General features: G+C 45.0%; 1 protein-coding gene across 1 annotated transcript in view; it reads left to right on the forward strand.

Annotated features, from left to right (window-relative positions):
- Window positions 1–12,949, forward strand: part of LOC105391726 (ATP-binding cassette sub-family C member 4) — a 58,108-nt gene that overhangs the window by 43,741 nt on the left and 1,418 nt on the right. The window contains exons 21-27 of the mRNA XM_048626087.1: window positions 6,872–6,989; window positions 7,409–7,648; window positions 7,992–8,088; window positions 8,531–8,620; window positions 8,885–9,057; window positions 12,221–12,320; window positions 12,654–12,794. Coding sequence (XP_048482044.1) covers window positions 6,872–6,989; window positions 7,409–7,648; window positions 7,992–8,088; window positions 8,531–8,620; window positions 8,885–9,057; window positions 12,221–12,320; window positions 12,654–12,794 — 959 coding nt within the window. The remainder of the gene's footprint in view (window positions 1–6,871; window positions 6,990–7,408; window positions 7,649–7,991; window positions 8,089–8,530; window positions 8,621–8,884; window positions 9,058–12,220; window positions 12,321–12,653; window positions 12,795–12,949) is intronic.

A 12,949-nucleotide genomic window follows, 5' to 3' on the forward strand; every position in this document is an offset into this window, starting at 1 on the left:
TTTCAACCCACTTTCCATAGGAGTAGATACAGGCTTACAATCAGTCATATTAAACCTTTCTAAAATCCTTTTTATGTAGGCTGTCTGATCCAATGTGATCTTCCCATCTTTATTGATAATTCTCATACCTAGAACTTGACTTGCTGGACCTAAATCCTTCATCTCAAACTCATTCATGAGTTGCTTCTTTATATCATCCTTCTTAAGCTGAGAGGCCTTTGATGAAAAAAGGATAATATCATCAACGTACAAAGCTATGATGATTAACTCATGCTCCTGACCATGAATAAATACACAAGGCTCCGATGATAGTTTTCTGAATGCTAACTTGTCCGTTAACACCTTGTTTATTTTTTCATACCAGGATTTAGCTGCCTGTTTAAGCCCATAAACAGCTTTATTTAATTTACAAACCTTATTTTCATTTTCTTTTGAAACAAATTGCTCCGGCTGTTCCATGAACACGGTCTCCGACAGATCACCATTGAGAAATGCCGTTTTTACATCTAAATGCTCTATGCTCATGTCAAACTGAGCAGCCAGTGCTAATAATACTCTAATCGACGAGTACCTCACTACTGGGGAGAAAGTTTCTGTATAATCAATACCGTACTTTTGAGTGTATCCTTTTGCCACAAGTCTGGCTTTATATTTAATTAATTCTCCATTAAGCCCTCTTTTCTTAGTAAACACCCATTTACACTTTACAGTCTTTTTCCCCTCAGGTAAGTCAACAAGGCTCCAGCATTGATTATCCAGAAACGAATTGTACTCATCTATCATTGCTGCCTTCCATTGATCACCTTCACTGCCCTCCAAAGCCTCTTGTACTGTCTCAGGAACATCAGCATCTTTGTTCATTACCCCTGCCAGCTGAGCACATTCGGCAGACTGCATACCTTCAGTTGTCTCGCCTTGTGAGTCTTCAGAATCATAGTCGGAGGAGCCTGGAACATAAGTTTCATCGGACGAATTTCCTGTTCTATAATCCTCAGAAGAGTCTGGTGACTCAGTTAAATCAAATATCGTTAATCGACGACGATTTGTTGGTCTACACTTTTCAGGGGATGTTACTGGTTCAGAGTCTTTGGTAGCATCACAGTCATTAGACTGACTTACAGAAAATATAGTAGTGTTATTTTCTTTATTATCATCATGTGACATACCCTTTTTAGAAAATGAATCTTCTAAGAAGATCACATGCTTTGCCTTTATGCATTTTTGAGGACACAGAGGATCCACTAATCGATATCCTTTAGTATTTTCGCAGTATCCAACAAAAATATACTTTTCACTCTTTGGATCTAACTTCTGACGGTTTGTTACTAAAGCATAGGCCTCACATCCAAATATTCTAAGATGTTTTATATCTACCTTTTTGTTTGACCATTTCTCCTCAGGAACTGTTCCCATAACTGCCTGTGTTGGTGAGCGATTCTTAAGGTAGACCGCCGTGTTGACTGCTTCCGCCCAGTACTTTTTACCCAAGCCAGAATCTTCAAGCATGCAACGAGCCTTCTCCATGATTGTACGGTTAGCCCGTTCAGCAACGCCATTCTGAGGGCTACAGTATGGCACTGTAGTCTGGTGTTTGATCCCACAAGTCGTCAGATAATCCTGGAAAGAATGATTAATGAATTCTCCACCATTATCACTCCTTAAAACCTTAATCTTTTGGCTTGTTTCATTTTCAACTAATGCCTTGAATAACTTAAACTTCTCAAAAACTTCATCTTTCCGTTTCAGAAAATAAATGTAAGTTTTTCTCGAACAGTCATCAATGAAAGTTACGAAGTACCGAGCACCACTATGTGAAGATTCCTCCATTGGTCCACATACATCCGCGTGTACTAGGCCTAAAATTTCCTGTGACCTATTCATACACTTCTTCGGAAACGGTAGCCTCGCTTGCTTACCCCTTATGCATGCAACACAGTTACTAAATACAGTATTAGAATAATTCATACCTGTAACCATTCCATTCTTCATGAGATTCATGCTTCTTGCATTGAGGTGACCGAGTCGCTTATGCCATACCTGTTGTGTCACTGCTGGGGCCGCAGTTGGAGACACATCAACTGCACTCTCACATTCCGCATCCTGGAACTCATGAGGGGTACTTAACCCTGTACTTGAACCTGTACAAGACAAATTCATGGCAATTTCTGACTCCTCCCTACTAAACATGAACTTCTCATTGGTATCAAGTCGATAAATACCATTTGAATATGATGCTGTAGCTAACACTTCACTACCATCATAAATTTTACAACATTTCAAGTCAAAAGTAACAGTGTAACCTTTTCTTGCGAGTTCACTAACTGATAATAGATTTGTAGTTAGATTGGGCACAAAAAATACATTGCTTATTGTCCTTACTATAGAGTTCTTTAAACCAATCTTTATATTACCGCACCCTTTGGTAAAAAGTTTATCACCATTTGCCACATTTATTTCCCGAGGATTGTCCATGACTAATTCACTCATTAATTCACTGTTGTTACACATATGGTTTGTGGCTCCGGAATCAATATACCAAGAATTATCCTGCACTTTCACTGATAGAGCGGTCAATAAAGCTTTGTCCTTGCAATATGACCCACTACTCGCTTGTGACGTTTTCCCCGAAGTATTCTTAGGACAATCCTTCTTAAAATGTCCTGGCTTCTTGCACTTAAAACATTTATACACCTTTCTTGCGACTAAGGCAGTGACCTCAGAATGCTCTGACTTGTCATCACGCCTTTGATTTTCTTGTAATAGCTTTGCCTTCACAGTTTCTGAAGATAATTTTCCACTTGTGTTCTCCAAGGCCATGATCAGAGGGTCGTAATCACATGTGAGACCACTCAACATGATTATTGCTATAAATTCATCGTCCAAGGGTGAATCAATGTCCTTTAATTGCTGTGCAAGTTCTGTGATTCGTGAAATGTAGCTCTCCATACCACCCACCTCCTTCAACTTGACTCCAAACAGAGATCTTAACAGACCCAGCCGTCTGCTCAGACCTTTGTCCTCATAGGCCTTCTGTAAATTAGTCCATGCTTGGTATGGCGTTTCCGCATTCCGAACGTGGTTCAATGCAGATGAACTTACTGAGAGACATATTTTGGCTAAAGCCTTTTTGTTCTTCTTGTCATCTTTGCATCCAGATTCTGATTCTACGCACTCATACATATCTTCATGCAACAATAACATGCGCATCATGAACTTCCAATTATTATAGTCTTCCATGCCTTTGAGCTTATCAATTGGAATCCCAACATTGTTAGCGGAGCCGGCCATGTTTTACCTTTTGAGGTTACCTTATATGCCGGTTATACAAATATCTGAAAATAAATCCTATTCGCACGAAATATTTACTTATTAATGCGCGGAAACTGTCCTGGGCCCATAACCTGTTGGTTTTTGGGTAAATAAGACCAGGATTAATTCGATTTACGGCAATATTTATTTTTCCAAAATAAAACACAAGTAAGCTTCACAAGAGGTTAGAGAGCAAGTGACATTGACAACTGTCAAAAAACTAACGTCATCTGTCATCAGACAAAATAGTGGTCTGTGCTTTTGTTTACATTCTAACAGCGACCGTGCTATAGCATCCCATTTTGTTCTTTCGGGACACTCACTACTGAACGCGTTGTGCGACAGGTCGTTCCTCTCCCCATGGGCTGACGCTGAGCAGTTTTTGCACGTGGGCGGGAGTCTGTCCAGTCGCACCTGACATTTCTCCCATGTGTGTTTACCTCCACAATGGCTGCAGAGGTCCTCTGTTTCCCTACAGATCGCCTTTGTATGGCCGAAACCGAGACATTTCGTGCATTGCACGAGAGGGGATTGGTCTGCCACAGGTCTCATTTGAAGACCTATGTAGACTTTCCCTGCCTCTATAAGCCTTTTGTGGGCGAGCGGGGAAACTTCCAGGACCGGGTGGCATTCATGGGTGTTGCGTGCCTTTTTCCTGTATCGCACCTTCATAGTGCATTCTTTGAGGTCTTGGCCTTGGAGCAGTTGCTTATTCTGCGCCAGGAGGTGCTCCACAATCTCTGCGTCAGTGTGGACCTTGAGGACATCTTTTATTATAATTAAAGGATTCCCTGCCTTTGCCACCTGTACCCTTAGGCCTTTGTCCATTTGGACCCTTTTGTGGATGAGGTTCAGATCCTCGCTTGTTCCACAGCTTAGGACCACTTTTTGGTTTTTGGCCTTTCTAATTCTGTCCACCTTGGCTCCCGTTTTCTTGGTGTCCAGTGCGACCGCTATCCGGTCAATTAAATTGTCCCCGGTCTGGTTTTGATCACTGGACGATATTATGAGAGTGTGGTTTGGTCTTGGTGGTGGAGGGGGTAGTGCGGCGACTTTAGCGTAGGTCTTTTTGGCCCTTTTTTCACCCTCCGCAAGGCACATTTCAGCCTCGAGGCTGAGGGATGGTGGTGGTATCCTCAGCTTCTCTTCTCTCATTGTGCGGAGCTCGGACTTGACGGCCTCAAGCGTTTCCGTGATGGGCTGGAACTGCTCTTTGAGGTCGACAGTGACGGGCTGCGGGAGGGACTCGGGAATCCTCTTAGAGTCTATTTTGCTGAGGATTTCTAGGACTTTGCCCATTTCGCAGTTGTCAGGCTTGATTTCATTGGGCGGCTGAGACTCCAGAATACCGACCATTTTTATGTTGAGGCCATGAATTTCAGAAGCCTTCTCAGCTTCCTTGTGCACATCCCGCCGTAGCTCATCCACCTGGTTTTTAATCGTTTCCACGCCGGTTTTTATGATGGCGTGATCCCTCAGTAGGGGCTCGTTTGATGTTGTGTGGCCCGTTTGTGTGGCTACGGCGTCGTTCAGCATTTTCAGACGCTGTTTAAGGTCTGCTATAGCCTCGGCCGTCTCCTTTATGAGCCTGTGTGGCTCTTGAGTCTCATATCCTTGCCAGTCTCTGATCGCCTTGGTTTCCGCCAGGTTGGCGGCCAGGTCTTTTCTGGCAAGTCCCAGTTCCCCAGCGAGTTGTTTGTTGAGCTCATTAAGGTGTTTGGTGTGTGCTCTTTCCACCCTCATCAGTTCGGTAGCATGCCTCGACCGCTCTTTCTCCAGGTTGCACCTGTGTCGCGATCTTGAATCCGAAAGGGACAGCACAATCTCATACAGACCAGCGAGACTTTCCAATGCAGTGGTCTTGTGCTCTCGCTTTATCTTGCAGGCCTGCTCGAGTGCTTCCTTCCCCTTTTGTAGCATTTCATTTGCCAGCTTCGTTGCCACGTCCATCTCTACTCCCTTGCGTTTGCCGCTGGGGGCGAAGAGCATGCTGGGCCGCCCCTTAGAGCTTACGTTGGATACGGCGAGATCGAAGCTGGATGCTTCGGACTCATTATCGGAGAGGATTTCCCTGGGAGGGGATAGGTTGCACTGCTCCCAGTTTATAACCTTTGCTACCACGGAGGCGGTCGCCGACTCCTGCTCCCGAACTGAAGACGTGGCCTCCGACTGGCTGTCTACTTGTACTTCTGTGGCGGTTGGAGGCGATGGCGACTTCCGCTTCCTCCTTTCCGGAACCTCTGGGACGGAAGCGCTCACACTGGCTTCAGATTTTGTCTTCGATGTTTTTACGGCTCTTTCCGGTGGTCCCATCCTCTCTGCCTTAGTTGTTCTAGTTGATGTTTCTTTGGTAAGTACCATTTCGCGCAGAGATCGTTGCCGTTGGGTGGTTCGTACATTGGGAACGGAATCGCAAGCTGATTTAGACGACATTTTATATTTAGGTACTTTTGCAAAAGTTTATAGAAAAACAATTTATAAGAAAAATTCAAGAGTCGTTAACTATTAATTTTACAATGCTGATAAATCTTTACTAAAATGCCCAAGACAATACTAATATTGTTATTAATTATTAATCAATAAACATGCTATATAATAATAATAATAATGTGTTTAATACACGGCTATATAATGATACAATACTATATTATGTTATACAGTATAAGCTATATCTATAAGTTATACTAATTTCTTCCTATGCCAGATATTGTTGGCTTCACCGAGTAGTCCAGAAGTCGTTCGCGCAAGGCAATCGCCTTGTGGTTGGTGTTGTGATCAATTATTTTCGTGGGGTGATTATTGAAGGGGGTCCACAATTGAGACGGGTGACATCAATAATCTTTTTATTATTTTATAATATCACCTATGACAGTTGATGATGTCGCTGTTCGCAAGTAGCAGCAATATGAATCTTGGTATGCGTGTTGGAATGTGTGACCTAGATGTGATATGTCACGTACGTAATACCTCCTCGCGTCGAGATTTGTCTTGATATCAGGCCGTACTAAGAGTTCTTAGGACACTTTGGACCCCTGCAGCGCTGATATTGACCATCCAATTTTCAAAATGCTTGCTGTACCAGATGGAGGTTTTCCAAAATAATAGGAGATAAATACCTGGAAGCTGGTGGTATACTGGGAGAAGGTTCTGTGGACTGACCAAATTGTAGGTACCGTATCTCCGAAGTTCTTCCAGGAATTTCCTTGCCAACAGTAGTCCGTGTGAGTCACACACTATAAAAACTAAACACAACACTTTTATGCGCGTAGCTCAAAAAAATACCAATTTTTTGGATTTTTTTCCGCGGAGCTGATGTTAACGTGACGGATCTATAATGAGTTATCAATGAGTTATCAATATGAGGTATGCTGTATTGTATATTTTTCGGTATGTCGGGCGATGAGCACTATGTAAGTATTCGGTTAATTGTTAATTAGTACAAAATCTCTTAATAACCAATTTATCATAATTTAGTGGATTACCACGCAATCCATTTCGACTCACTATACACTATGTTTACAACAACCTGTAAAAATTAACCTATAACTGTAATTATTCCCAGATGAATTCGGCGGCAACGTCGGGCTGGCCATCACGCAGGCGATGGGCCTCACCGGCATGTTCCAGTGGGGCATGCGCCAGTCCACCGAGCTCGAGAACCAAATGACCAGCGTCGAGAGGTGAGGGGAAATGTACATTATCCTTTACTGGAAGAAGTCGTGAAGTTCAAGCAAAATAACAAATTGACTCCGATGTTCACATCTTGTTCGCTAGCCATCCCTCGAAACGGCGTGCGTTCCCTCTGATACTAAGTTATTACCGCCTCTCCCTGCTACGGCGAGCCCACATTGGTGCGTTGCGCCAGTGCGTTGCGTCATAGAAACGTTGTCTCCACTATACAGTTTTTATGGCCGTTCCTTTGGAATGACGCTACGCAACGCACCAATGGGGCCCCACTCTGACCTGTGCTGCACATCGTTGATGGCCTAAAGACACAGGTGTATGCACTTTCTTTTGTTGAATAGCCCCTTATCTTACATTATCACGACATAATATCTCTCCAATGCATACTTATCTAACCTGAACACCCCACCAACAGGATAGAAGAATACTCGCACATCGAGTCCGAACCTCCCCTAACATCCGCCCCCGAGCACAAGCCGCCGCCCGGCTGGCCTGAAGAGGGGCGGGTGGAATTCCGCCACATGTCGCTCTACTACAACATGGATGAAGGACCTGTGTTGAAGGACCTGACGCTGGTTATTGAGCCGAAGGAGAAGGTCGGCATTGTGGGCAGGACCGGCGCTGGGAAGTCGAGCTTGATTAATGCGCTGTTCAGGTAAGACTGGGTTAGGGTTTCTTGTTAAGTCTCATGCGTTTCTTGTAACAGTATACCTGTAGTTAAAATAAGAATAATTAAGATTGTCCTATAACTACGCCTTATTACTCTAAAATTGTACTGCCTTTGAGAGATTTTCGTTTCGATGTCATATTTATAACATTCCTATTTATTGGTCACTGATAGCATGAATTAAAGGAGTCGTACGTATTTCTGGTCTCAATAGTAGGTATGACTGTGGAAAATCATAACTTCAAACCATCACACGATGCGCGAATGCAGTCCTTTATTCATTTTAGAAATAATAGGCTAAATGGTTAAACGATTGAATAAAAACTTCCAGGCTAGCAACGATAGAGGGCGAGATCATCATCGACGGCCGCGAGACGTCCACCCTGGGGCTGCACGAGCTGCGCAGCCAGATCTCCATCATACCACAGGTGGGAATATGCCAATATAATTATTATTTGTTTGTTGCTGTCCTAAAGTACCCCAGTGGTAAGAGGGCCTTTACAAGCGTGCGCCACGCCGCCCTGTCCTCAGCAACCGCTCTGGCCACCGTCCTGCTTATTTATTAGCATGGGGATTTTATTTCAAAGCATGTTAAAAGTTTTTGCTATGCATATTATGAAATTGGATAGATTTTCAGTGCCATAAGTTTTGCAGCCACGTTCTTTTCACGTGGCTTGCTATAATTTGCATGCATTCTTGGAAGTAAAGAAACCACTTTTTTTTGTAGTATCAACTCAAAAATTAAGGGCTTTGGATGATTTATGAGTTTTGACTTATGCTCTGTTACTATGGGTGTGATATTTGATATTATTATTTCTAGATATTATTTCATAAAGAGTTAATCACAATTTATTCCGTTCTTGCTCACAGGAGCCGGTGCTGTTCTCGGGCACCATGCGGCACAACCTGGACCCCTTCGACGAGTACCCCGACACTGTGCTTTGGAAGGCGCTGGAAGAGGTTGGTAGTTGATAGTGCACGATTTGGTTGAAGCGACGTGGTATTATAATATTATGGTGAACAAAAAATTCTTGTGCTATTAGATTACGAAGTTTGTGGACCAAACTTTCGTAGGGAGAAACAGTCATATTGAGGGCTAAATAATCCTGTTTTTCCTGATAAATTTTTCGGGCACACGTAATTGTACAAAAACGTCTATAAATGTTAGAACGTTGATTATGTCGTTATGAACTCTTCCATTCAACCCAAATCTGTCCTACATAGGTGGAACTCAAAGAGGCCGTGAGCGAACTCGCGGCCGGCCTATCCTCCCGCATGGCCGAAGGGGGCAGCAACTTCTCCGTGGGGCAGCGGCAGCTGGTGTGCCTCGCGCGCGCCATCGTGCGCCGCAGCCGCCTGCTCGTGCTGGACGAGGCCACCGCCAACGTCGACCCGCAGTGAGTAGCGAGCTGCTGCCCACCGCCGCCCACTGCCGGCAGATGGCGGTGGGAGCGGAATTAGTGACTTAACCTAGTAACTTATATTGTGAGATGGCGGTTAAAGAGGAAAAAGCGTAATAAATAACCTAGTAACTTACTTCCGAATACTGCCGTTAGATGGCGGAATTCCCGACCTAACTAGTTACTTAGTTCCGAATACTGCGGGATGACGGTAAAAGCGAAATTAGCGCCCTAACCTAGTAACTTAGTTCCGAAAACTTCGAGATGGCGGTAAAAGTATATTACAGATGGCGTTGAAAGCGGAATTAGCGACCTTACCTAGTCACTTAGTTCCGAATACTGCCGATAGATGGCGGTAAAAAGCTAGATTACATTGTAAGATGGCTAAAATGTAGCTAAGATGGCTAAAATGTAGCTACAAATGGCTGAAACGTAGCTACAACAAGCCACCTGTAAGGGCCACACTCGCCCCACGGCGGAGGGGGCGGCAACTTCTCCGTGGGGCAGCGGCAGCTGGTGTGCCTCGCGCGCGCCATCGTGCGCCGCAGCCGCCTGCTAGTGCTGGGCGAGGCCACCGCCAACGTCGACCCGCAGTGAGTAGCGTGCTGCTGCCCGCCGCCGCCCACTGCCGGCAGATGGCGGTGGGAGCGGAATTAGAGAGATAACCTAGTAACTTAGTGCCGATAGATGGCGGTGGAAGCGGAATTAGTGAGATGACCTAGTAACTTATACTGATAGATGGCGGTGAAAGCGAAATTAGCGACCTAACTTAGTAACTTAGTTCGAATACTGCTATAAAAGGGGGTAAAAGCTAAATAAGCAACCTAATCTAGTAACTTACTTCCGAATACTGCCGTTAGATGGCGGTAGAAGCTAAATTAGCTGAATATGATAGATGGCGGTAAGAGCGGAATTAGCGACCTAACCTAGTAACTTAGTTCCGAATACTGCCGATAGATGGCGGTAGAAGCTAAATTAGCTGAATGTGATAGATGACGGTAGAAGCGGAATTAGTGACCTAACCTAGTAACTTAGTTCCGAATACTGCCGATAGATGGCGGTAGAAGCTACTAGAAGCTGTCAATGACTACCTCCTGAAATGGCTGAAACGTAGCTACAACAAGCCCCCTGTAAGGGCCACACTCGAGCGCCGCAGCCGTCTGCTCGTGCTGGACGAGGCCACCGCCAACGTCGACCCGCAGTGAGTAGCGCGCTGCTGCCCACCGCCGCCGGCTGCCGGCAGATGGCGGTGGGGGCGGAATTAGCGAGCTGACCTAGTAACTTACTGTCGATAGATGGCGGTAGAAGTGAAATTAGCGTCCTAACCAAGTAATTTAGTTCCGATAAATGGCGGTAGAAGCTAAATTAGCTGAATAGGATAGATGGCGTTAAAAGCGGAATTAGCGACCTAATATAGTTATTTAGTTCAGGATACTGTCGATAAATGGCGGTAGAAGCTAAATTAGCTGAATATGATAGATGGCGTTAAAAGAGGAATTAGCGACCTAATCTAGTAACTTAGTTCGAATACTGCGAGATGGCGGTAAAAGCTGAATAAGCGACCTAACCTAGTAAATTAGTTCCGTATACTGCCGTTAGATGGCGGTAGAAGCTAAATTAGCTGAACATGATATATTACCTATTACTAGGTATAGATTAGGTATATACATTTGTAATTTTCTCCTTGTTATATGTTCTGTTTGTAATTTTTTTGCACTTTCCCCTTTTCTTGTATAGTTTCTCTCCTCCGAGGTAGTCTGGAAGAAATTACTCTTAGTAATAAGGCCGCCATTTGTACCGTCTATATTGTACATTTCCTTGTGTAATTTATGTTTGTGTGTGCAATAAAGAATTATCTATCTATCTATCTATCTATCTATGATAGATGGCGTTATAAGCGGAATTACCTACCTAACCTAGTAACTTAGTTCCGAATACTGTCGATAGATGGCGGTAAAAAGCTAGATTACACTGTGAAATGGCTGAAACGTAGCTACAACAAGCCACCTGTAAGGGCCACACTCGCCCCGCGGCGGAGGGGGCAGCAACTTCTCCGTGGGGCAGCGGCAGCTGGTGTGCCTCGCGCGCGCCATCGTGCGCCGCAGCCGCCTGCTCGTGCTGGACGAGGCCACCGCCAACGTCGACCCGCAGTGAGTAGCGTGCTGCTGCCCGCCGCCGCCCACTGCCGGCAGATGGCGGTGGAGGTGGAATTAGCGAGATAACATAGTAACTTAGTTCCGATAGATGGCGGTGGGAGCGGAATTAGCGAGGTTACCTAGTAACTTAGTACCGATAGATGGCGGTTTAATTGAAATTAGCGAGCTAACCTAGTAACTTAGTTACGGATACTGGCGATAGATGGCGGTAGGAGCTAAATTAGCGACCTAACCTAGTAACTTATTTCCGAATACTGCCGTTAGATGGCGGTAGAAGCTGAATATGATAGATGGCGTTATAAGCAGAATTACCTACCTATCCTAGTAACTTAGTTCCGAATACTGCGAGATGGCAGTAAAAGCTAAATAAGCGACCTAACCTAGTAACTTAGTTCCGAATACTGCCGTTAGATGGCGGTAGAAGCTGAATATGATAGATGGAATTAAAAGCGGGATTAGCGACCTACCCTAGTAACTTAGTTCCGTATACTGCCGATAGATGGCGGATTACATTGTTAAATGGCTAAAATGTAGCTAAAATGGCTAAAATGTAGCTACAAATGGCTGAAACGTAGCTACAACAAGCCCCCTGTAAGGGCCACACTCGCCCCGCGGCGGAGGGGGCAGCAACTTCTCCGTGGGGCAGCGGCAGCTGGTGTGCCTCGCGCGCGCCATCGTGCGCCGCAGCCGCCTGCTCGTGCTGGACGAGGCCACCGCCAACGTCGACCCGCAGTGAGTAGCGTGCTGCTGCCCACCGCCGCCCGCTGCCGGCAGATGGCGGTGGAGGCGGAATTAGAGGGATAACCTAGTAACTTACTGGCGATAGATGGCGGTGGAAGCGGGATTAGCGACCTATCTTACTTAGATCTGAATACTGCCGTTAAAGGGCGGTAAAAGCGAAATAAGCTAAATGGATGTATTGGATATTTTTATCCGCGGTAGAATACGCGATTCTCTGTCAAGAGGCGTCATAAATTCTAACGTTTAGTTTATGTTTTTTTCAGGACGGACTTCCTCATCCAGAAGACGATAAGGAGCAAATTCGCAGAGTGCACCGTACTCACCATCGCCCACCGATTGCACACCGTCATGGATTCAGATAAGGTACAATTTCTTCTGCTGCATTATGTTGTGAAGTCTTGTAAATTTATGCTCTTTATTTAAATTCTAGTAAATGGTCTAGAAGCCAATAATGTTCAGTAATTTAATATGCCTGGGAGCACAGACTTGAGGTTCAACATGGTCTGTGTCTGGACTAATGTTACGTGCTCTTTAAACCGCGTTATGTGATAGTGATCGATTGAGACTGCCCAATGCCAATCAACTATTGACAAACCATTAAAGATCTCAGGTCACTAATAACAAATCACGTCCTTCTTAGCTTGTTAAAGCACTCAGATTAATCATTCACATCTCTATACTCTCTCTACTCTGTAGGTGCTGGTGATGGACGCGGGCCAGAAGGTCGAGTTCGACCACCCGCACCGGCTGCTGCAGACAGAGCGGGGGGTGCTGCGCGGCATGCTGGAGCAGACCGGCCGCGCCACCGCCGACAACCTCGCCCGGATAGCGCAGCAGGTAACTACACACACACACACACACACACACAAGCACAACGAAAGATCATTGCCATATTCTGGGTTCTTCAACACGTAGGTACGTTTAACTCGGAAGATCCGGTAAAAAATGATTACCTATATGAATGACCTGACCGCGGATCGAATCCCTAACCA

Source organism: Plutella xylostella, chromosome 15 (assembly GCF_932276165.1).
Source record: "Plutella xylostella chromosome 15, ilPluXylo3.1, whole genome shotgun sequence".
Taxonomy (NCBI): domain Eukaryota; kingdom Metazoa; phylum Arthropoda; class Insecta; order Lepidoptera; family Plutellidae; genus Plutella; species Plutella xylostella.